This window comes from Lissotriton vulgaris, chromosome 1_1, assembly GCF_964263255.1.
Source record: "Lissotriton vulgaris chromosome 1_1, aLisVul1.2, whole genome shotgun sequence".
NCBI lineage: Eukaryota > Metazoa > Chordata > Amphibia > Caudata > Salamandridae > Lissotriton > Lissotriton vulgaris.
Genome location: NC_141685.1, coordinates 1,675,269,773 through 1,675,296,370, shown reverse-complemented (window position 1 = coordinate 1,675,296,370; position 26,598 = coordinate 1,675,269,773). Strand labels below are relative to the sequence as shown.

The window sequence follows — 26,598 nt, the reverse complement described above, 5'->3', positions numbered from 1 at the left end:
GCGTGGTCTGCAACACGTTATCAAAATACCAGATCATCACGATAGGTGATTTGTTCCCGGATGGACATGTTTTTTCAGTGTCGGAAGATTAGCGATTCACTGACCGGACGTTTATGGACTCATTTGTCCTGACCAGATTGCGATCCATGCTTAGAGCAAAGTTCCCCTCGTTTCCACTCTCCCCGGGTGAAATGGCGCCCCTAACCTTCTTAATTCAGTCCCAGACGGGCGCACACATGGTTTCTAGGTTGTATAAACTCTGTGTGGCTGCGCTACCTGCCTCGGATACACAGTTTTGTGCGGCATGGTAGACTGATCTGGGTGGTTCTATCTCAGATGACCAATGGGATGCTTGTTGCCAAGTTACCAAAGACGTCTCAATTAATAGTAGGCATAAATTGATACATTTCAAATTTTTGAGGCGGCTTTACTTCACGCCGGCCCTAACTCACAAACTCGACCCGGCCAGACCCCACTGCTGTCCCAAATGAAAAGCCCCACACGCCAATTTTGCACATCTTACCTGGACATGTCCCAAACTACATGAGTACTGGCTACAGGTGCACCACATATTGGGCGACATTTTAGAATGCGAGCTGCTGCCCATACCAGAGATTGCGCTGCTGGGTTATGTTGTGGAGTTCCCCCGTGCTACGCGGAAACATGATGCCATAGGCTTTTTGCTCGCAAAGAGGGAAATTGCTATACTCTGGGGGTCCAGACGAATCCCCACCTCCAAGGCGTGGCTACGCAGTCTGGCTCACTGCAATGTAAATAGTGTAGAATACTCCACACAGGTCCCGACGGCTTCACGCCCAGTGGATATCTGGGGCCCATATCGACAATACATTAGCAAGTTAACGCAAGCTGCACAATCTCAAGCTGCGAGTTCTATTGTCCCGGAAGGGGTGGGATAGATACCGATGCCCTGTCGAGAGAGCCTGGCTTGCCGTGTAGTGAATGTCTTGCTATTACTTTTTTGTGACTGAGAGGGGGAGGGGTACCACGGATCCAATTGTTGATGGTGCCTGAGGGGAGGGTGCTTGTTTCCCTATTTCTTCGCCTACTTGACTCCGAATGGCGATATTGCACTACTTACGTTTGCTTGTGTATCATTCCGTCACTCCTCGTCTATCTAAGCCAACACTATCACCACCTCAGTCATGATTGCTGTGTTGCTTGTCGCTCTCTCTCTCACGCTGGCATTTTCATTATTGTTATGTTTGGAAATATATGTATCTCTTTGCCTTATCCTTGCATACATGCGATTCACAACCAGAACTGGAAAACGGAAAACTGGATTCTAGAATGTGTTACAACATCTGTAATGTTTTTGGTCACGTCTTCCGGATGCTTATTTTGTATAATGACTACAGATGTTGTCAATGTACTCTGTTTACTATTTGACTGTATGCTTATACGGACCAACCTGTTGCTAATAAAGAGATTTTTAAAAAAAATAAAAAAAACATTGTGTCATTAAGGTTGTTTTCCTTTATTGACACCCACACATCGTTTATTTATTTGATTGCCTCAAGAAATACTGAAATAAATTAATAAAACTATGAGCATTTTCTTTTAAGTGCTACTTTGTGATTGCCAGAGAAAGCAGCTTGACACATGGTTAGATACTTTCTTGTATTTATATATAAACAGTTTGTGATATTTTCTTCAGATATGAGACACAGGGAATATGGTGAGGGGGCCTGTTAAACACTTTTCTTGAAGCAAGACTTTAACAGTCTTAAATTACAAAATGGAGACTCCAACTAGCAAACCATGTTAGATCAGTTTGAATAGTGCTCTAGAGCTTTGAATGCTTTTATTGTAATGGGGTGTGGGGGGGAGGAACACCAGCAGATGTACCTTTTTTTCCGGAGATGTGACCATATATTGCATTTGCAAAAAAGGTATCTTGCATAGGTGGACTCTGACAGGGAGAGCTGCGCCAATCGTTCTGTAAGTGGCATGATGCACAGATGTAGGCCTCTGATAGGATACCCCAAGCTTCAGAGGCACTGATCAGTTTTAATGACGATACTTCCACACCAATCCTTGTAGAGTTTAGTCTTTCTGTCCACCCTAGCTTCTACTGGTTCCAGTGCTCTCTCCACAGTTAAGCTGTCCCCATCAAAGTAAACCCTAACATTTCTATCTAGAACACACGCCCAGAGTTCTCTCATTAAGGTGGTGAACCATAAGGTGTTAACTATATATTCTTAGAGGTATTATTACATAGAAAATACATACTACCATCTAATTCACTGCACTTGATCCCCTAACAAAATCCAAATAATATAGAAACTAAAATATTTTTTAAACAAAATAAGCAACTCTAGGAGCTAAACAGTTATGAAAGTTCTGAATAATGAAGTATTAAAAGAAGAAATGAACAATAATATAAACTGACAATATGTTCATACATAGATTGTCCACAGGTTGAACTCAATCAGATAAATGATGTGGCTATCACACACTCAGAATCTAACTTCAAAGGTAGGCTTGATATATCACCAAAGGTTCATTTTCTTTCTCTTGTTACAGGCGTTTTTTTTTACTTTCCTCTTCCTGACAGTCATTCAATTGATTATGCCGTTTTCCTTATTCGACTTCAATCTTCCAGATCTACATTTCTGTTTAGCCTCACCATCCTCACTGGCACATGGTACTCTTTAGTTTGTTCCCTCCTCATCGTCTATCGACCAGTAACTTGATGGTTCTCTGCTAGAATACACCTCCCTATGACCTTCTCCACCTCTTACATTCTTTGAAAAAGCATGCTGACTCAAGTGCCACATTTTAATGTCATCCAACTTTACTGCATTCTTCAATACCTAAACGAGCCTCCTTGGCTCTGAAAACTTACAATTTTCCTTTGCTACTTAAAACACCACCTTTCACACTTGTCCACTGTCTTTCTCAGATGGTCACTTGTCTGACACTGTGTTTGCTGTCATAAAACATTTTATAGCATTCCTGGGTCTTTCAAATACACTGCTTGATATTCCATATGGCCTGCATCAGGCCTGTCATCCAGCAGACTGTGGCGTTGCCTAAAATTGTGGGAGCCCCCTTACTGAATGTGAAGAGTGCCCCTGACTCTCCCATATCTTACAGATATTCATTGGCCTTGGGTGAAATGGAGCCACTTTGAAGGGTGTATGGGCTTTTGAAGGGTTGCCCCGCGTGCCGTATGTCTGCAAGGGCCTATATCATGATCCTGCAGGGCGAGTTAGACCTTTAAATACAGAGAACTTCCCTCATGATGGAAAAATAGGGTTGTCCTGTTGACAATGCAGATTTATGGCATATATCCACAACATTTTTTTAATTCAGAAATAACTTTGTCATCATTACTGACAGCAAACTGTATTGTTCCCTTAATAACCCTGTTGCAGATCTCAACAGCTCCATGTCGTCCGGGGAGATACAGTGGTGTGGTTTTGTGCTAAATGCAATTGAGACCCTTGTTGCGAGTTTGTGCAGGGTTTTGAATTACGAATGAGGTGAAGTTTATTGCACGTGGTAATTACTGGGTGGAATAAAGTTTGAATTCCCTTGAAATTTCAGAAGGTCAAATCTACCATACCGCCATGCATTAAGCAGAGATCCTCTTCGCTAAGTTCATTATAAAGTTCTCTGCATTACTCAATTTCTAAGCTCACCAATTCTTTCTTTGGCCCCCTCTTATATATAATTTAACATCTCACATAAAGTTGTACTTTTTATAGCTTCTAATCTCTATTCGTAGGCAAAACAACACTTTCTGTCATTGCAAGAGGCAATCTACTGTGAAAATGTGTTAGAGCATAATTAAGCCTTAAGCATATTTGTATATAAAGTCTTGAAATCGCATTGATAGTCTATCATTCCTCACTGAGGATTTAGAGAGTCCATCAGTTGTCAAGAACTTGACATGAGACTGTTATCTCAGGGAGGAATGAACTTGTTTCCCCAAACAAATTTCTTTAAGTCTTTCAGTGTCCATACACGACCTGGTGTTTCTCGTTAAATCACCAATAATTTTCCCATAGTGTGGGATAATTATGTAGATACATAGATCATCACCACCTTCTTACTAGATTGCTCTATCTGAAATATCCCCTTTCCACTGGCACTGGGGGAAATTCCACTTTCTTCCCTTAGAACCCTTGCTATGGAAGAGCATTTTGTATCACCTCGAGATTTCTGATATTCCTGTATCCTTTAAAATATTTAATTATTTTTAAGTAGGAATCGTGATGAATGATTATTCTCAGAATATTTCTGCACACATTTTCAGGCTTTTTTATTCATATTTGGCATAGAAATGCTCATAAACAGTTGCTACCTTATTTAAGAAAATCTCCTCTTTCAACTGTTACCCCAATTCAGTAAAGATATTAAGATGGTTCAATGAGCGAGCCCTCATAATATTCACTCAATGGCCCAACGGTGGGAAGAAGAAGAAAAAGAAGCAGACACACCAAGGACATAACAGAAGAATAATAGTTATGCTACCTCAGTCTTCCCAGTCTCTCCTCAATTCCTTTCCCAGTGACCATATAACTAAACCACTCCTACCTCCTCAAAGAGGATAGGTTCAAGCCCCCAGTATCCTTTTATTTATTTTTAAGAAATTTATTTTATTTTCACCTGGTATAAAGTTACAAAGCATTCAAATATTATTTCAATTCATCAAGTTCATCAAGTAAATGCATACTCAAACAGAAACAGCAAAATCAAAAAAAGGAAAAATAAAGAGATAATCATATTTCATGTTATAAAATAACAATACTAAACAAGCATAAAACAAAATCAGAAAAAATCAAATGTAAATGTCAATTCAGTTCTAAATTCCCCCAGATTCTCTCATATTTCTGCAGCGATTTGACACCCCTAAGTTCTGCTAACGTATATTCCATGGTTTTGACTTCATTAACCAAGTACCACCATTCCAGAGCATTGGGTGGATTAGGGTTAATCCAGGCCCTAGCTAAAGTTAGTTTGGCACAGGAAAATAAAATGGATAACAATACGAGGTGTGATTGATTTGTAAAATGTGGACTTAATATTACCATAGGGGCTGTTATTGGTGAACTGAGAACATTTTTATAGCTAAAATTTTCCCCACTTCTTCCCAGAATTTCCCAAGTTTTGGACATGAAAACAGCATATGTACGAGATCTGCCGCGTATTCATCACATTTCGGGCATTTGGTTTTCTCTCCCAAGATGCTGTTTGAGGTCCATTTAGAAAACTTTTCTGGGGTATAGTATAACATATATATAGTTCTATATTGCTGTAGTCGTAAGCTAGACGATCTTACATGATAAAGAATATTAGTGTAAGATTTGCTTATTTGTTTTCCTGATATGTTAATTCCTAGTTTTAAATTCCATTTATTAGCTAATACTTCGTTATCGTCAGTTCTTAAGCCTATAAAGAATTTGTATGCCGAGCTGATTATTGATTTCTCTTTTTTAGAGTTTAAAATGTCCCAAATACCCCCGCTCGACAAGGTTTTAATTCTATTCTTCCGCACAAGGAAGTCGTATATTTGCATGTATTTAAACTCATGCGTGTCGAGCAGTCCATATAGTTGTTTTAAGGTGCGAAAATCCATTATGCCTTGGGAATTATATAAATCCCCTAGTACCGCAATTCCTTTCGATTGCCACCTTCGAGATTCCCCATCACTGAATATGCTAGGCAGTCCAGGATTGTCCCATAAGATTAATTGGGTATGAAATATGGTGCTTTTACAGTGAATAAGTATATCCTTCCATATTTTTACTATATCCTGCGCGGTCTTAAATTTAACCCTCTTGTAGAAGTTGGGGTCTGTAATACGAAGTAAAAATTGTTTGGAATCTCCCTTTAATAATAAATGATGGTAGAAAAGCAAGTCCTCTGTATCCAGTAGCGATTTAATACGTCTTATAAAAGAGGCCCAGAAGTAAAGTTTCATGTCGGGAAAATTGAGACCGCCGGATCCGATTTGGTTTTTTAACATCTTTAGCGATCTCCTAGCCTTCTTGTATCCCCAAATAAAGTTACAAAAGACGCTATCTAATTGTTTAAAAAAAAGCCTATTCTGTGCCAAAGGGATTGATCTAAATAAATATAAGTATTTAGGTATAATTTTCATTTTTATTAGATTTATTCTACCGATTAAATTTAGTGGAAGTCAATGCCATTTTTTTAAGTTCGAAATGGTAGTTTTCATTAGTTTATTATAATTAATATTATTTAGTTCTTTAATATTTGAGGTGATTTGTACTCCAAGATAGGTCGCAGTTTTACAAATTTCAGGCATTGGTTGAGGGGGAACAAAATTAGCTATTATTTGAGTTTTATGAGCATTTAGTTTGTAACCAGATACGTTGCCAAATTTGGATGCTTTCAAGTTGATTGCTCTCAAAGAGTCAGTAACTTCGGTCGAATAAATAGCGATGTCATCCGCATATGCGGTCATTTTTAAACTCTGCCTGCTAGTTTTAAAGGGTCTTATTCCTGGTTGATTATCCAAAGCTTTTAAAAATGGTTCCAGTGAGAGGGCAAATAATAAAGGTGATAGGGGGCACCCTTGACGTGTGCCTCTTCTGATTGAAAAATAATTTGACGTGAGACCACCATAGCTAGTATATGCGGATGGGTTGTCATAGAGTGCCCGAATCCCATTTAAAAAGTTTCCGCCGAACCCCATATATCCCATTATGTGCCATAGATAGTCCCATCCCACCCGATCGAATGCTTTTTCGGCGTCAAGCATTATCATAGCTAGGGGAGTGACTCTACCTCTGCTATGTCAAAGGCCGTTATTGCCGTGTTTACATGGGCTGATGTGTCCCTCCCCGTTACAAACCTGTGGTGTTGCGTGCTTACAATTTTAGGCATTAGTGGTGCAAGTCTTCTTGCTAAGCATTTTGCAAAAATCTTTGCGTCGGCATTAATCAAGGAGATAGGTCTGTATGAGCCCATCTCCTCTTTAGGTTTACCCTTTTTGTGAAAAAAAATAATTTTCGCTTTGTTCCAAGAGTGTGGAGCAGACCCTGTTCTGCCAATATGAGTGATTACTTCTAGGAGAAAGGGTGTTAACTCGTCCAAGCATGATCTATATACTTCCAAAGGAATAATATCCTCCCCAGCGGCTTTTCCTAATGGCAGTGATTTTATAGCTTCTTTTAATTCTTCACTAGTTATTTCTAAAGCCAGATCTTCTGCTTCATAGATTGATATTTTATTCGTTGGATTTTCTTTTAAATAATTGTTAATTATATTATCATTAGGCGTATTCTCCGGTGTATACAAGATTTCATAATATTTGGCGAATTGTTGTATTATATTATCTGTCTGATTATATCTCTTATTATCGACCCCTACAATTTGTGAAATCGTAGACTCTGCTCTATCCTCTGCTACTTTAAATGCTAAAATTTTCCCAACTTTGTCACCACCCTCATATTGTGTAAATTTGTATTTGTGAATCTGTGCACTCCTTTTTTTTTAATAGAATTTCTTTGGTCTTACATTTTAACTGACTAAGGTTTGTACTAATAACCAGAGTTGACAAATTTTCTCTTAGAGCCTCTACAAGTTTTTTCTCCTCAACGGCAATATCAGAAGTCAGGGTTAAATTGCATTTGTGTCTTTCTTGGTTTTGTTTTAGGACAAAAGTTTGTGTAAACCCTCTAATACTGGCTTTACATGTATCCCATACTGTTAGGCATGAGGCAGTGTTTCTATTAAAGATCAGAAATTCTGTAATATGTTGTTTCAGTTGTGAGATGAAAATCGTATTTGATATTAAATTCCTTGGAAATGTAAAAGCTCTAGGAGGGTTGCGATTTAGAGAGGTGGTAAATTCAATCATAATGGGGTTGTGATCAGATGTTATACGTGGATATATGACCATTGTTGTTGATCTCATCAACGAGTCTGATATTAAAGCCATGTCTAAACGTGAGCATAGCTTGTGAGGAGCAGAGTAATATGTATAGCCTGGGGTGTTTGGATATAGCAAGCTCCAAACATCTCTAACATTATGTAGCTTACATAAATCTAAGATAGATGTTCTAGTTTTAGACATTCGCTTATAATTACCTGGGCGTGTTGTATCCGTCTGACAATTCATAATGCAGTTAAAATCACCCATAATTATAACTTCTCCTTCCCAGTCTAATAAAGCTATATTTAGTTGCTCAAATACTCTAGGATCTTCTTTGTTAGGCCCATATACAACACATGCTACAAGCTTCATATTGTTAAAACAGAGTTCAGTGATTGCCCACCTCCCCCATTTATCAGATTGTGTCTTAGTTATTTCTACCTTGAATCTTTTGTCTTTTAATATAGCCACCCCTCTAATGGGAGAAGCAGCTGCCGAGTTAATAATCATCTCGAGGCCCAGTTGATTCAGCAGCTTCTTATCTCTGTCTATGATGTGAGTTTCTGATAGAAATACTAAGTGGGGATTATATAAACTTAGTTCTTCAGCGACTAAATGCCTCTTACGCTTATTGTTTAACCCTGAGACGTTCCATGCCAAACATCTAATATTCTGCATCTTTAATGTGATGAGTGATGCCTATTATCAACATAATTTTGTATTTTGCCAAATATAAATAAAAGTACTTAACAAACATAAATCTCTCCTCGAGTCTTTCTACCAGGTTGAAAATATTTTTTTCCCCCTTTTCCCCCAGCCCTTCCTCCACCCGTCCACCCCACACACTCCCTCCCCAAGCTGCGAAGACCTTCCCTCCCCTCCCCCCCTTAACTACTGCTGCCGTTGATAAGGCAGCGCTTACGGCTTGGAACCTAGGGCCCCACCCCCTCCACCCTTTGTGTCTTTGTGTCTGCTAATAGTATTGATTCATCTTGTATTGATAGGGTAACAGATCTTTTCCATTTATTTTAGTCTTTTTCTCCTGATGTCGTCAGCTAGATATGGCTGTTATATCTGTATTTCCATCATACAGAGATAAATATAAGCCCCCTCTCTTTCATTTTCACTCTTTAACTATTTACTCTTATTGACACTGGTTAAGTATGCCTGTGCTTCCTGTACTTCACTAAAGAAGTTTGTATGCCCTTTCATAATCACTTTAAGTCGGGCAGGTTCTTGCAGATATGCTAGGCCACCCAATTTATTGATTGGATCAATAAATTTGCGCATTTCCCATCTCTTATCCATCGTAGCTTTGCTTAAATCTGAACGAACAAAAATAGTAAAATTATCGATAGTTATAGGAGTGTTGGGTTTAGCTTTTTGCCACACCGCTTGCAGTAGCAAAAAGTTGCCAAAATGAATCAGAAATGGACGTGGAAATTTGCTATTCAGGCGTTTTTGACCAAGTGGAAGTCGATGTGCTCTTTGCACTTGGGAGTCCCAGTCCCAGTCAGAGAGATCCGGAAATGCACGGGGCATCAGTCTCACCAAAAAGGCCCTAGGGTCTGACCCCTCTGCCCCTTCCGGGATTCCATACAGTTTAAGGTTTGATCTTCTTAAACGATTTTCCAGGTCCTCTACTTTCCCCTGGAGTTGAGTTAGTTCTGTATCGTGGCGCTCCACAGTGGCATCGACCCGTTGTGTTCTTTCTTCCACCAAAACTGTACGCTGTTGGAGCTCTATTATCTCCTGTGTGACCCCCTTTAATATGGAGGCTATATCAGTTATTGAAGTTTGCAGTCTTATATTGTCGCTTTTTAGCTGCTGATAGTGTGCCTCCGATTCTACCCTCTGGTTTACCAGGAGCTTTAAAATAGTGTCTAACTGGGGGTGGTCAGCATTACCCAGCTTGGTCTCTTCTTTTGATTTTGCCTTCTTACTTTCAGCGTAAGGCTTATTTAATTCAAAGTCCGTGTCTGCTGATGTTAGTGGATCAGACGAGGAAGCATCTAATAGGAGACCTTTTTCCCCTGTGGTCTGTTCATTGGTTTGTTCATTAGTGATAAGGTTAGGAGTTTGCGTCATCGAATAAGACCCTGTTTCCGGAATTTGCTGTATCTCATTGTCATTGTCTGTAGGGCTTCCCCCAGAGAGCCTTAGAGTCATATTCTTGACTAACCCCTTAGCCTCCATCCACTTTCTTAGCGGGCTTTTATCGATAACAGTTTTTCTTGTAATTAAGGGGATTGCTCCTGTAGCCAGGTTAGACAGAGCTCTACCTCTCTTTTTGTGAATTGTCTTGGCTTTACCTCTGCGTTTCCGTGGAGGTAGCTTATTCAAAGTCTTATCTGTAGATTTATCCAGTTCCTCCTCTGTGTCGTAATCACAGTCCTCAGAAGAAAGGTGTTCCTCATTAGGTTCCAAAGTTTGTTCTGTCCCGTGATTGCTCACAGGTCCCATGGCGAGGCTGTTAATTTCTTCCAATGCACTTTTGCCGTTGCTATTGAAGTTTCCATCTTTGAAAAGATAGCTGCAGTTTTGGAAATACAGTCTGAAGTAGCATCTAATAATGGTTTAGCGGTGTTTAGTGGTTGGGATCTCTCGTTTGCCATCCCATTCACCGCCTCTACCCCTATCGTTGTCTCAGGACTTTCAAGTTCTATTATCTCCTGAGTCCTATTGCCTTCAGTCAGGGTAGGAGTATTAGATAACTGAACAGGATCATCACAATGGTTATTAACTGTAATTCCATCTTCCCCTGTGGCTGTCCCGAATTTAGCACTTTCATTAATGTCTGCGTTTTTTAGCATCGTTTTTTTTGGAACTGTCCCACAGTTTAGCATAGGAGGGCGCAGGATCATCTTACCTGCCATCTTCTTATCGCTCCCCTTTATAGTAGCAGTCTTATTGGGGTTGTCCGTCCCTCCTTGGGCTTATGCTGCTAGCGTTGCCGCTTCTGCTTCTGTTTCCGCGTTCACTGCCGGTTTCTCGGCTCCTCCCAGCGCCTTGGTTGCTGAGATCCCTGTGACCGGCGGAGCACAGAAGGCACAGATACGTGTATAGCGGTCGCCGCCGCCGCAGCTGTCGTTGAATTCTTGGTGTTTTGCGTAGTACGCGGAGGGTGTTTGGGTGACATGCCTTCCGAAGTTGCAGTTGCAAGCCGTGGTTTGGCCAGACCAAACACGTCGATCCCTGAGCGAGCGATCCGCCTCTCAAGCCAGACCTTCACCGCTCGCCAGATCCTCGTCGAACGCCACAGCATCTGTCAGATATCCGTGAGAATCCAAAGCCCCGCGTCAGATAACTACCACGGGTGAGTGGAAATAAAACTTTGCAGATATGATGTCCTGTCGAGTTGAAACTGCTTTCGTGTATTTCACCGCTCAGCCACCGCTCAATCTCGTTGGATACTTATGCTTTCGTGCATTTCACCGCTCAGTCACCGCTCAGTTTCGCTGGATAAAGTTATCAGGATCGCGGTCTATCCCCCGTCCCTGTGCTTTTAGGAGGTTTTAGCAGTCTATTAGCACTGTCGACATCGGAGTGGAGGGAGAAAGCTCCTGGTCCGCCGCAAGCAGAGTCCTCACTCCGCCATCTTGGACTCCAAGCCCCCAGTATCCTAATGATGTCCACAATACAAGCTGCTAGAAGGCTTCTCAGTTTTCTTTCAAACTCTCCAGAAAGGTTCCAGCCGAGTCCACTTGCAAGAACATAAAAAGATTGCTCTCATGTTCCACTCTGAGTCTAGCTGGAAATTCCACCGATGCGGTCACCTCTTTAGCTGATTGTTCCCTTCTCATTTCCACCAAAGCTTACATATTAGAGTTGAAGTTAGGAAAAAACAATGTTTGACAAAATGTTGCAGCATAGTGCTACATCTTTACAGTGCCCCATGTCATTGATTTCTCTTTGCACACTTTAGTAAAAACTCTAAAGGCTTTCCTGTGTATCTCTTGCTGTCCTTTCCGCCGAGTCCCCAAAAGATTCTTTACTGCCTTGAACATCTCTTTAGAGAGCAGGTCTGTGGCAATATCTGAAGGGACCCTAAACACTCTCAGAAGAGTTCTTCACTGTAGATTATCCAGAATCTCAATTCTGGTGCCCTGTTTTGTTGAGGCCTCAGTGGTGCAACCTTCGAAAGAAGTTACGTTCTGGAAATTAGTTTTCATCTCCCTTTGCCTCTCCACCAGAGTTTGCACGGATTTACTTCTAGTTTGTAACATGAAATGTTTTTGCTTTTATTTGTCCAATTATTTCAGACTTTCTGCTCCTTTGAAATTGTGGCTCAAAGGTACTCAGCTAGTTAATTTGGAGTTCTGATTTCTCTGTATTATGTAACTGTTATTGTTGCATAATAGAAGTTAATATAATTTTATATGGGAGAATACTCAGAATTTGGTTATTGGTTACAGCTTTATGTTGAATGGTTCGAAAGGATAACGTGGTCGAGAAGCACATTTAACATGGAGTGAAACTAAACGGGCAACGCCAATTAATGGAATATATAATTACATTATTTATGGGAATGTGTTCCCAATCAATTGCTTGTTGTGTCAAATATTCTTTAATCAACGATGTATCGAGAACGTTCCTCTCTGAAAAAGGTTTATTATTTTTGTTTTTTAATATACATTTTAATCAATGAAATAAAAAGGTTTTCAGTCTGGCCCCCATACATGTTGAGCCCCCATTCATCAGGGTTTCCTGCATGACACAAGCTGATGAAATGTAATCGGAGGGTGTGGTGTTCTGGTCAGTGCTGCCGACTTTAAAACTGGGCCCCCAGGTTCGATTCCAGGTATCAACAACCTGTGATTTCTGGCAAATAAGTATCTTCTCATACCCCCAAAAAAATATCTGACCATTTGTAATGTAGCTGCTACTTGTCTAAAGCGACCAGTGTCATTGGACCATGTTTGCAGTACATAAAACTGTTAAAGAAGAAATGTTCCATTGCAGTGCCAACAAGCATTGGCAGAGCCAATTTAGCCTCGTCTTTGCCAGAGCTACTGGTGTTGCCAATGTGTTTTAGCCATAGAGTGGAGGGGCATAGAGTTGAGTGAAGTGTTGTAGAGCGGCATAGCTTGGAAGGGCGCAGAATGGTGGAGTAGAGCCTTAGGGGTGGAGTAAAGTAGAGTGTCAGAGTGGATGGGAGTCGAGTGTAGAGTGTTGTGGAGTGGCATAGCTAGGAGTGGAGTAAAGTGCCATGGAGTGGAGTAGAGTGCTGAAGAGTCAAGTTTTCATGGTGTGGTAACCCTCTGCTGTTGCAGACAACACATTTTTTAATTGAAATGACCATTAGATTTGCACTAACAGTTTACTGATAAATCTATACAGTGGACGGACAACATGTGGAAATGGCATCCCTTAGTGTATGGATTTTGTTTTGATTGTATTAAAACATTTGTTTCCACCCAACTTCCAAATTACAAAAAAAGTGCTTTATTTGTGCTTTCCTAGTTCTGACATATTCTGAAATATTTGCACTGTGCATTTACCAACATATAATTTGTGTTGTGTGCTAGGAAAAAACCTTATATTTTCCATTTCCTGGTAAGATTGTCATATAAATACTCTCACTTTGAAGTCAGAAAAAGAAAAGTAAAGAACACGGTCCCTTGGAAGTCAGAGATTGACATTTGACCTCTGTCTTCGAACGAACACCAAATGTGACAAGATAAGAGCCAAATGTAAAGGCCAGTTCACAAAATGGAGGATTCGGGAAAAAAAGGAGCAATAGTGAACACGTTTTGCTCTACGGGAGGGACAAAGACATGTTGGACTGCCTAAACCAAATATAGCCAGCAAATAGAAAGCCAGAAAATGTCAGTTACAAACCACAGAGTCAATGATAAGCAATGAGCGGAACGCATTCCTAAGGAAGCTTGTCAGAATGTCCACAAGAAGTCTTGGCAACCAGACTGCTAGGCTGTCTTGTAGGCTTTGACCTAAAAATGAATGCCCTCCCACAGAAGGCTCGATATACATATGGGCCACAATGATAAATGTTTATTACGTTCATGGATTAAAATGAATATAAAAAAATAAGTGACATATAATGTTACAAATAAGGAACTTTTCTTAGAAGAGCAGTTTTTATCCATATAACATTCTGTTATTTGGTAGTGCCTGGATTGTGAACTGGCAGTGTAGCCACACCCCATGTTAAGTTAGCAAGGGCTTTTCTCATCGAGACAAATCTGTCTGGAGTCTCGCTTCAATCTGTATGATCTTTTTCACAATGTTTCTCATTCTGACAACACAGTTTATCCAGGGCAGATGAATTGTTGATGAATACCCTGTCAGCAGCTGTAGATGATTTTGAATATTGTTCGTCAACAGAGTGCTTGATTTTGTTGGATGATTGCACAACTCCCAGAGTGGGTACCCTTCCGTCCCCTATTACCAGACAATATTGCCGCCTTTGTGGGTGGCAACTGTCCTACAGTCATGGGGTACAAGCCGTTTGCATACACCCTCTACTGCCTCTCCCTGTCTTAATCTGTATAGTGGGTCAAACCTGCTGTCTCGATGATTGAGGAAGAAACTTGCTGTCGCTGCAGTGTAGTTAGAACATGTCTGTATTCAGCCCCAGTTCCTAAAAGTACAGCCGTTCTACCTGCTTATGTGAGAACTCTTGTTCACCATGCAGTGCAGGGATCAATGATCTGAGACGGTTGCCCATCCAGACCAAAGGCTGCATCGGAGGGCTGTAACGAGGCACAAAGGAATATCAGAATCCCTCTGAACAGACTGCTGTTAGGGCACAATTTACCAAAGGCCTGTCATAATCCTGAAATGTTTACTATGCCCACTGTGTGTCTACTGGTGGGAGGCTTTTGATCAGTTCCCTACATTAACTTGTGGAGGCCTGGTCTCCAAATGAGTACCAACATCATACTTTGCCTGGGAGCCTTTTACAGCGGCATCCAGTTAGGCACATTTCTACATCTGACCATAAACACTGAGACTGACAGCCGTCAACGGTCAAGAAAGCTTGAGAATGCTAGAGCAGATTGTTTCTCGTCCTCCTTCGCTGCAGACATGCCTACTCGCTCCTGAACCAAACTGCGCACACACAAGCTGTTATAGAAGCACTGCTGTTCCTGTACACATCCAAACGTAATCACCCTGACCTCACTCCATCCAAGAATTTAGTAATATTGTGAGCTGCTGAATCACTGCTCTTTGACTTCATGTTTCTGTATTGCCTTTTAGAACAGTGTTTGAATGTGCTTAAATCCGAACAGCGCAGGCAATGATACTAAGTATTCACAGGCTACATTACTCAGCTTTTATGTTATTGGAGATAAAATCACCTTGTTGTCTTAAGACTTAACACTGCCTGGACTTTTTCTTAATGTTAGCTTAATGTGGTGGCTGATAGTAATGTTCTATCTCACAACCAACATTCACAAGTAAGCCATGATAGTTCAACCACTCTAATCACTAAAAGCCAAGCCCTAAATAAGAGACATTTAAAAATTAAGAGAGGTTGCAGTAGTAGTGGCTTCTGTGGTTTGAGCGACAATGGCAACTTAGAAGGGCAGCTTAGTTGCCCCTGAGATCTCTAGAGCCCGATAAGTACCCTTTCTTCTTGTTGGAGTAAAGGAGGACCATGGCTGGTATCAATGTAGGATTCACCCTTTATCAGCAGTGGAATAAAATAAACAACTCCGGCCCCATGGGTGCAATAGATTACATGTTATTCAAAAGAGTAGGACTTAGCAAATCTTTGAACATAAATCAACCCTGTAGCTATGTGCGTGTGTCCAGTTGTGAACAGGGGCTTTCCCTGCAGATGACTTCCCTCATCGTGTAAGACTATCAGTAAAAGTGGGTAATTAGCATTGTAGATCCACTTAAAAGCTATACCAAATTGAGGTTGGAAAGAAGGCACTAATACAGAGCTTTGAAATATCGCCTTATAGTTCTAATTTGTGGTCAAGGATCATGTGGTGAATGATTGTGTTCTTTCCCATTAAACTTCTTATGTGATGACCCCTGATGTTGTCTCTCATTTCAAAACAGGATAGTAAAGCATAGCTGAAGTCATACTTGTATGGAACGAAGTTCAAGTTTTTGTTGTAAATGAAATTGGACTACTTTGAAAGGTGTTCTCTCGTTAGGATAAACCCTGGGATCTGATGAAAGGAGTTGCCTGTTTTTTTGTACTTAATGAAGGAACAGTTCTTTCATTCTAACATTGAAGTTACTTGCCTCCGGGTGCCAGGCAAATACGCTTCACACAAAACGATTGATAAGTTAAGGAAAAATAAAATGTCTGGTTTTTTTTTCTGTGTGTCTGAATGATGTATTGTTGCATTTTGTTATACTATACATTTGCGGTAATTTGGTTAGCCTTCCAAAAATTGCACAAGCCAGTGGTGGTCAGGAAAATCGGAGTGCAAAGTTTGCCCGTATGTATAAATAACGCACAAGGACTAACAAACATGTAACATAGAGAGGCACACAAGTACTGCATGACGGGGGAAATGCTTACTTCTTTTAGCGCTTGTTAGTCCTTGTGCGTTATTTATATATACGGGCAAACTTTGCACTCCGATTTTCCTGACCACCATAGTTGGGTGAACAGAATGAGATATCGTGCCAATTTTTGTATTAACAAGAATGAGTGGGATTGCGATAAAAATAATGCATGCGATAGAGCACGCACCTATTGATAAGCATACCTGTCCTGGCACTACAATAAGCCCTCCACGGACACCTGATTACCACGATTTTGATCACAAGAAGCTTCCCTAATTACAGTGGCATGAAGTATGAAAGCACAGAGACACAGCACGACGTAACAGGCTAGTAAGAATGACCAGGCCTGACAAATGTTTACTTTCTCTCTTCTCCACAGGTCTTTTGCTTTTTAATACTCATGCTCATCCATTTTTGATCGAGCATCTTACCATTGGCTATTTTGCCAATAGGTACATGAGGATTTAGGATAGGGTGTGCCTTTTAGGGGGCCCATACCGTCCATCTCCTTGTTCATGGTCCTGATGAATACCGGGTACTCACCCTTATGGTAGAAACATGTTGACCAACCCACCAATACACATATAGAGATACTTTGGTTGTAACTTCTCTCCCAGTATCTCGTCACCCCTTTTTAACATTGTCCAGTTGCGTTAAAATAAAATTCACATTTTTATAAGTTAAACCGGGACAATTTTTAACATTCCTTTTTTTGCACCTACATTCACAACCTGCTCCACTGTACTTCAGGTGTTGAAGCACGCCCTGGTGACGCTAGGCCACCAGGATGGACCCCGATGATGAAGCATGTCACCACTAGGTTGGTGAGTGAGGGGTTTCTTACAAAAGGATGAATCCTTTCCTTTTATCATTCAAAACCCCCCTTTAGGAAACCTTCAGTTTTACCTCTGGTGGTACTCCTCTCTTTGTTTTACTCAGTCCTTGACCAGGGGAATAGGAGTATTCTCCGTTCACCCCAGGTGAACACCATCCCTTGCTCTCCCCCCTGTTTTCCAGACTTCCAGGTATCGCCAAACCATTGCTTACTCGCTCGTGTACAAACTTGCGCAACACAGGGTGGTTGGTTTTGCTCAGCGGAAATATTCAGCGCTGTGCAGACATTGACCCACTCACTTATTATTTCCTGGTTTGAGGCACTGGCAGCTGTAGTCTTCGGAAAAAGTGAGTTCAGTCATCTCACAGGCACCTTTTGGTATAGAGTGAGGGCCTGGAGCAGCTGCACAGCCCTTCAAGTATTTTTGGGACGGCACATGCATATCCACTCTGTGTTTCCAGATGTGGTCTACCGCCACATTGCACACCCTGCAAAACAGCACTCCACCATCAGCATGCATCAAGTCACCATACTCTCTGGCCTGATCTGCTGCTGTTATATGGGTAGGTAGATGTGATCGGTGCTGCACAGCCTTCACATGCCGCAGAAACTTCTCCATCCTGCTTTTGTTTTGGGGGCTTGTTGCTCCCTTTGAATCCAAAAGATCTTGGTGGTTGTGGAAAAGTCACGTAACTCACCTACAAATATATTTGTGTTTGTGGATGCGTTCCAAAGGGAAAAAAAGCATCGCAATTGTTGAATTGAACGTTAAGAAAATGTAAAGAAGCAGTGATTAAAAATGCACGTAACTCAGAAGGACTAGCAAATGGCAAAAAAATTGAAAACTTGTTGAAACAAAACCCTAATGGAAAATGGCACTTTCCAAACGAAGTTGAGCAAACGGTGTTACAACAGCATGGTCTGTTGCAAAGAAAGGAGAACAGGAAACTTTTTGAAGCGAAGTTGCATACATGGAGTGTTAATACATACAGGTAGGCAGAAGTCCTTTGTAGGGAAATGGCACACTTGTTTACTTTAGGCAAGTCTCAGTCCTCTGTATAGGGGTGTGGTGCAGTTACTGGACTGGCCTGAACATGTATTTGGTATTATTTGATGCGTTCTAAAGGGGGGAAAAAGGCATTGCAATTGTTCCACAGCAAGTTTATAAAATTTAGGGATGCAGCAATTAAAAAAAATGCACTAGCACTAAACTCTGAAGCACATGCAAATCAAGAGGAAAAAAAGAATAACTTGTTGGAACACTAACACAGTGGAGAATGGCATCCTCAAATGGAGCTGAGGTCACACAGTGACAGTATGGGCAGTTGCAAAGAAAGGAAACCATGAAACCTTTTGGGGCAAAGTTTCATGACTCTGCAGTGCAATAGCACACATGTGTGGTCCCTTTAGACAAGTTAGAGTCATCTGTGCAGGGCGGTGGGGGAGAGTGGTGGGTTGTACCAACATAAAAAACATAATGCAAAAATTATTTTGAAAAAACAACCAACCGTGCTTCAAAGTGCCTGCAAATAAAAAATAACATGACAAAGGCAATTGAACCACAAGGGAAAAAATGTACATTTTTGCAAATGAGGTTGCATGTTTGGAGGAAAAAGGGAAAAAATGTGCATGATGAGTCACCTGCAAAGAAAGGGAAATCTAAAACTGTCCAAAACAAATTTGTACAAGTGTACTTTGAAGATATTAGCACATAAGCCAGGCATTTGCACTCGGGGGGAGGGGGGTGGGGTGGGGGGGGAGGGGAGGGGGAGCAGGCAACAGTGCTTAAAGGGTGTGTACGGAAAATCCAAAAATTGCCAACCACCCCCAAAAAAAACAAAATAAACAATGCAACCCACAAGATTACACAGAATTCCATCGCAAAACCATGAATTGACATTGGGCTACTCCTGTGAAAAGACATGATGCAAACTGTGTGGGGCCACGCACAGCCCTCCCACCCATTACAAGTAGGACTTCACAAATATGGATTTAGACCTCAAGGATCTGCGCTTTCGCATATGCATTTGCGGCGGGCCCAACACAAATTTCCCCTAAAATAATGCCACCCAGGGCCCGTCGCGTGCCCGGTGTGTGGCGGGCCCAAAACCAAACAAAAAACAATGCCCATGGGCCAACAAGAAACTGGGCATGTGGTGGGCCTAAAACAATGCAAAAATTTTTTTTTTGTTTTGGGCGGTGGGCCCAAAACAAAAAAGTGCACACGGGGCTCATGGCGGGCCCAGAACAATGTAAAAAAACAGAAATGCCACCCAAGGCCTGCTACATGCCCCGTGTGCGGCTGGCCTAAATGCACAGGTCAGGAAGCCGGGACAGGGAGAACCTACCAGGTCTCTCCACTCCACCTCCTCTCCAGCTCCAGCATACAGACGATGCTCCTCCGAAGTTAGCAGGTCAGTGGCAGTCGGGCTCCCATCCAGACAAAGAAATGACCAGCAAGGCAGGTGAGGAGTGTAAATAAACACCACCTCCCCTGCCTGCTGTGAAGACCCTACGAGAGCCACAGGGCCAATAGAAGGGAGGGTCCGCATTCCTTGAATTTCAGTGTCACTTTTGTAAAAAGCACTGTCTTTTTACAAAAGTGCTGATTTTGCGACTTTATTGCAAATCGCGAAATTTTCGAGTGTCTGATAAATACTGCAGGATTGATTGATTGGGGGGGAGGTATTTCCTAAAAGTTCCACATAATCTGCAACCATTTATTTTAAAAGTTTTGTAAAGCGCAAATGTGACCCGGCAGGGTATCAAAGCACTGTAAAACAACATCAGCTAGTTAAGCTGGTACAGGAAAACATAATAGATAAGTACGTGGATACAGCAGATGCGCTTTGGAGGCAAAAATCAGCATTTAAGGAGTTCATCCCAGATGTTCATTGCATAGTAGATAAGGGAGGGCAAGGTTGGAAAAGCCATTTCAGATAGTTTGCATGGTTACAGGACTATTGTCACATGTAGCTGTTTTTATCCATGGTGGGGGTAGTACTGCTGATAACTGTCGATAGCATGTCTTCTCAGGACAGCAGACAGTTCAAAGCATATCCTCAGCTTGTTAGTTGAAGTACCATATTTAAGCCACTGAATCATCAGTAGCTTTTAAATCAGTTTATTTTATGCTGACTATGAGGGGACTTTATTGACCACGTGCTGTTCTAAATAACTTTTTTCAAAGTGGAGTATGATAACAAGGTGACAGAATGGGGGACATGGAATAACCTATTGAGGAGATCAGCTGCTAAGATATACACAAAATCCTATGCAATTGGATATTATACACATTTTTGCAAGGTTAGAATGGAATGTGGAAGGTGTTTAAGCTATCACAATAGGTCAGCATGAATGTGCCAAGAATGTGTGCGCTTCCAAAACAAGTGTCTATAATAAAAATAAAATCAAGTACCTTTTTAAGGCTCAAGATGTTAAATTGATCTATCAAGTTCTTAGTATTTTTAGGTCTTGCCGAAAACAGCACATGTTGTGGCTTGCAAGACATTTTGTTAGTTTACAGTGGGTTTAGACCCTGCCCATTACCTAGCAGTGGTTGGCTTGCTCATCACTCTCATCTTGTTTCCCTTTGAGCAGCGCATGCCGGCTTTTTTTCCTCTTTGTGTTTTTTGTCTCTCCCATGGAGCATGGCCAAGTACATTCAGAGCTACAATTTTCTTTTAGTTGAAGTACTCCATAAAAGGGTATGTGTTTGTCAGCTATCTCCTTCATGTGCATCTACGCCTATCCCTCTCTGTGTTGTTGGTTGCCCTTCGCACCGTCCTGTCTCTCTGTGTGGTCGCTTGTCCCCTCCAATCTCTCTATATTGTTGATTACCATCCTCTCTGTGTTGTTGCTTTCCCTCTCAATCTTGTTGCCTGCCCCATCTCTGTTGTTGCTTGTTGCCTTACGACCCAATCTTTGTTGTCGCTTGCTCCCTCCCACCCTGCTGCCCACTCCATGTTGTTACTCGCTCCCTCCTGTCCCTCTCTGTGTTGTTACTTGCTCCCTTCAACTCTCCTGGTGTTGTTACATACTCCCTTTGACCCCTCTGCAGGTTGTTGCTTGCCCCATCCCATCCCATCCCATCACGTCCAGTTGCTTGCCTCCTCACACCTCTTCCTGCATTGTTGTTTGCACCTTCCCACCCTGTCCTGTGTTGTTGCTTGCCCCCTATCGCCCTGTCCGGTGCTGTTGCTAGCCTCCTCCCACTCTTCCGTCCCCATTCCGCTTTGTTACTTGCCATTGGCTGTTTCAGCCATATTGGGCTTCCACATGAGGCTATATGAAGTGAAATATCTAACAATATTGTTAAATTAAAAATAGACTTTAATGTGATGGGAGTCTAATTGAAAGTACTAAATAGAATATATCAGACACCATTTCACATGACCAACTTGATGAAGTAACCTGAGAATGCTTTCAATTTTGACAGGACCCTGTCTTCTAGTGATGATGCCCGAGAAAGGGAGACCGAGAAGGGCCGTCTGGAGGATGCCTATGAGAAATGTGATCGAGACCTGGACCAGCTGATTGTTCAGCACTACACTGAGCTCACAACAGCCATTGCCACATATCAGAGCATTACAGAGCGAATCACCAACTCGCGAAACAAAATCAAGCAGGTACAATGTGGCTTAGCTTAACTGTTTGCACATAGTATAGTGACCCCCATCTCCACACCATATCTATATTTTTCGAACTCCCTGCTCCACATATCATTAATGGTTCTTTGATGTGGGTGTTTCTTAGCTGTAAAAATTCCTCTAATGTTCATTAGTGGGCAAGGCAATGGCTGCAGGCTTGTGCTTCAAAATACCCACGGACTGTATGATCTGCCATTCGTCTGCCTCCTGTAACTGAAGAGGTTCATCCTTTCTTTGCTTATTTCTCTGGTGTTTGAGGCTCAGAGTCTTTGGATCTGCCTGTCTTAGTTGTTAGCCTCTTTTAAACAGAAAACTCACTGTCCTCGTTTCTCCCAACAAGCATGATGTTACAAAGAAGAACAAAATAACAGTGCATAAATGACCATAAAGGTTTATCTCTACTTTTGTCTTCCTGGACAGTTGACATAATGGACATGTTTCTGCTTTAGTGATGATGAGGTCATTTCCACGGTAAAATCAAAGCAATGTTGTCAGTAATTAATAAACGTATTGGACTTACTAGATAAGAAGAGAGTGATTGCTTACATATGGAAATTGTGCAGCGTTTTGGTTAAAGGAACAATTGTGTAAATCATATGTTTAAAACAAGCCTTGACAAAGGAAAAAGGATTGGCATTGGCTGCCTACTTTTGGCTTTGCCAATTTTTGTGAGGGCGTTCTGTAAATGTTTACCCGAGGACTCTGTTAGTATGTAACCCTTCATGGTGCAAGATCTCAATGCTGTCACTCAAGGAGAGCTAAGTCAGTGGTTGAAGGGTCCTGACTCTTGCCTCATGTGGCTGCATGCTGTGGTGGGCAGCAGAAGAATGTGAATGACTCAACAGACCATTGTCTGCAAAGAGCTCATTGAAAGCACCCATTAGAGTATTTGTAATTGCATATGTATCTTATATTAGAATCAAAAACAATTGACTAATGTCAGACCTAAAGAGCTATTTCAGATGTATTTAAGAGATTCTATTCCATTTGTAGCAAAAACGTACGATCTTCTTGACTTGTGGCACATATTGCCATTAACATCCACCAAGACGCCCGCAGCGGCCCAAGGAGAAGCTTTTGTAATTTCTGTAGGTGCCTTTTGCCATTAAGTGGGATACAGTTCCTTAAATCTAGAAATGTGAACAATGGTACGTTTGTTTTCTTTATGTAGTGCAGCAAATAGTAGCACTGCATAAGTTGTGTGACTGAGCGCTATTCTGTATTTTGACTGTGTGTCTTTTGTCATCTCTAGGTGAAAGAGAATCTTCTCTCATGCAAGATGCTTCTACACTGCAAGCGAGATGAGCTGCGTAAGCTCTGGATCGAGGGCATTGAACATAAGCATGTCCTGAATCTGCTGGATGAGATTGAGAACATCAAACAAGTGCCTCAGAAGCTGGAGCAGTGCATGGCCAGCAAGCACTATCTGAATGCCACTGACATGCTGGTAAGAAGGAACAGCTCAGTAGGATTGCATTCGTTCTGCTATTCGTGCTCTTTACATGTTCCCAACTGGTCAGGAATTGCCAATTCAAAGGCAGGGCTGGAAAATGATTGTAAAAAATGCTGTTCGTAAAATGTTGAGAAAGGGATCTCCAGCGGAGCCTCACACTCTGGCAAAGCCTCCTCAGCATGCATCACTAACTATTCCAACTCAGTTCTTTCTTTTTCTACCCTTAGGTTTTACACATGGAAAGATGTCACTCTGTGCTTCTGGTTTTTTGGCAGTGCCTTAATTATTTTTAGTCCGTCCTCCTGGAAGAGGTATCTTCTTGCACATTTGAGATCCAGTTGGGCTGGGAAAAAAAGAAATGTTGCCTTTCTCCTTCAGGCATGTGATTGACTTTAGGCAATGCTAACAGTACTTGTCAGCAACTCACATTCTCAAAGCCTTCGTGTCATGCTTGAGAAAGCACTCTTCTTTGAGTTCATACTTTTTTGGCACTGGGAACAATACTCCAACTGCTTTCGAAGGTGGACTGTTCCAAAGAGGCTATTTTTTTCATGGGCCACAAGCTTTTGCTAAGCTTTAAGACGAATTTGGGAGTGGTACCTAAAATCGGCAATGTCTATTTGTACTGGTGTGGAAGTAATTTTTGAGCCTTCGTCTGCCTATTTAGAAGGGGGCTCCTTGCTACAAAGAACCACTCCCTCTTTAAATCCCTCTGTATTTGGGTCAAGAATAAATGATTTACACTTCTTGGGTTTCAACATATCCTCTAACTTTATTCCACACAAATTCTTTTGTGTGTGTGTGTGTGTGTGTGTGTGTGTGTCTGTGTGTGTGTCTGTCTGTCTGTCTGTGTGATATTTTATTCTCTCCTCCCCCGATTCATATTAGGATATGATCTGGTAGGTGACTACCATGTCATAAGAGATGGGTCCGATAAATTATATTAAGGGAAGAGGGGTGTGTGCCTCCATTCTCTGTGACCTTTTACATTTGAGTGAAAGGGTGCTTGCCACAGGCCTAGGGGGTCAGGGTATCCAAAAAAGAAACTTTTTTTAGGTCTCAAGACTGAGTACCTAGTTCGAAGATAGTTGCACTTCCTGGTTGAGGTGATGGTAGCCAAACAGATCTCAGCTTGAGATCTGTTGGGATCTGCAGAGGCCCAACGTTCCTAGATATACAGAATTTCTTTGCATTATTTGCTCAAAAACTGCTGAACGAATTTACACCAAATCACAAAATGAACTCTTCTGGACCAAGATCTAGCTTTCTGACAAATTTGTTGTAAATCTGTGCAGCAGTTTTGGCTATAGCTGTGTCCAAAGTTCCTATGGATAAATGAATGGAGAATATGCATTTCGGGATACCCTTTTTTCTTCAGCCCACTTGACGGAACACCCCAAAACATTCCATGCACAAACTAGTCATAAAGTAGCACTTTTATTTTTGTAAAGTTTTGTGGAGGTTCGTCAAACAGCACCTAAGTTATTAGCAACACACAAATTCATTTCCTATAGAAATACGTTCCGAACTATAACGACCCAGTGGCAATCGCCACAGGATAAGTTATATATGTATGTGTATATATATATATATATATATATATATATATATATATATATATATATCCAAAAGGTCGTCGTATTCCCTCTGCCTTCCACGCAGAACAACGAAAAGAGAGAGACCACAAAGTAAGTGCAGTTTCTCAGTGCATTTTATTCCGTGCCAGAGTTACAGCCTGCAATTCGCCATGACGCGTTTCACCTCAAGAGAGGCTTGTTCACATAGCGTGTCATGGACGCAAACGAGGGATTATAAAGTGCTAGTGCCTAATTCACTACAGCTGTGCAGTTCACATTTTTTTCATTTCATCGACAGTGAAGACATACTGTGTTAAGTCAACAAAGAATAAAGGGCATGGTGCCCAACGGGTTCCAATGTGTATAAATGCATTAGTAGAGTATAAAATTCTCTTTAAAATTTATATAAATAAATAAATTTCATATATATACACATGGTTAAAAAATTAATCCATAACAATTTCATCAATTATACTCCATATATATACACAATTCGGTCAGTATATGTAACCTTTGTTCATATGTAAATATATTCAGTTTTAGGAACCCTGATCTATCATTTGTAGTCAAAGAACACATGGCTTCACACAGGAAAGAAAATTGCGCCCCAGTGGGCATACCCAAAGAAAACTGCACACACCGATAAAGACAATAAAGACATGCACTTTTAAATCAACCTCTTATAGTTACTGCAGATCAGAAAGTGTTTTAAAGTGAAAAGGTGCTAATACTGGTTGTTAAAAACATGCTACAGTTAACAGCAGGTAGCAGAGTCAGATAAAAACAGATCGAGAGCCAGTTAGGGGAAATAGTTCATACACCTATAAATTTTTTCTCAAAAAATAAGTTCATGATACATTCAAAAGTAACGATCAGCAGATTTACATTGGCTAGAGACAAGTATAAAGATCCTCGCTATTATTTAAACCCCCGGGGCTCTTTGTATTGAACTCAAGGATGAACCTAGTTTCCAAGAGGCGTAATTTTGCGTCTCGGTTACCTCCTCTTTTTAGAGGCAAGACTGAGTCCACAAGGAAATATTGCAAGCTACTGGGGTCACTATTATGTGTGGTTTCAAAGTGTCTAGCCACTGGATAGGCCTGGTCCTTTCCGGAGATTGCCCTTAGATGTTGCAAGATGCGCTTGTGGGCAGGTGGGCGCGTACTTCCCACATATTGTAGTCCACAAGGGCACTGCAGGACATAGACAACGTATTCTGTCCTGCATGTAAGTCTTTTATTGATAACAAAGGGTTTGTCTGAAAAAGGGCGCGAGTTTTGTTGACTCCGTGGCGACAAGCTTTGCATGTAAGACACTTTTTGAAACCAGTAATGTGATCCATCCAGGATTTTGCGGGTTCTAATGTATTGCTTACTAGGGCACTGGCAAGGCTGGGGGATTTACGAAAAGTTAGGCTAGGTCTGTCCGGTACCAGGTCACCTATTATAGGGTCACCTTTGACCAGATTCCAGTTCTTATTCAGGATTTTCCTAATCTGGGAATGTTGGTTACTGTAAGTTACAATGGCTCTGGATTGAATTTGCTCATTGTTACTATACTCTGCATTAGACTTAGTTTTAGGCACTAATGCATCCTCCCTCGTGAATTTCTTAGTACGTCTAATCGCTCCCTCTATTAGAGTACTGCTGTAACCTCTTTGCAGAAACCTGGCTTTGCTGGCTTGTTGTGCCAGGTCACACTCCAAATCAGAGCTGCAAATT

General features: G+C 41.4%; 1 protein-coding gene across 2 annotated transcripts in view; it reads left to right on the top strand.

The window, feature by feature from the left end:
- The window catches only part of EXOC4 (exocyst complex component 4), a 1,827,849-nt gene that overhangs the window by 52,743 nt on the left and 1,748,508 nt on the right, over positions 1-26,598 (top strand). For both annotated transcript variants that reach the window (XM_086918922.1, XM_086918920.1), the window contains exons 2-3: positions 21,637-21,826; positions 23,100-23,294. In XM_086918922.1, coding sequence (XP_086775048.1) covers positions 21,637-21,826; positions 23,100-23,294 — 385 coding nt within the window. The remainder of the gene's footprint in view (positions 1-21,636; positions 21,827-23,099; positions 23,295-26,598) is intronic.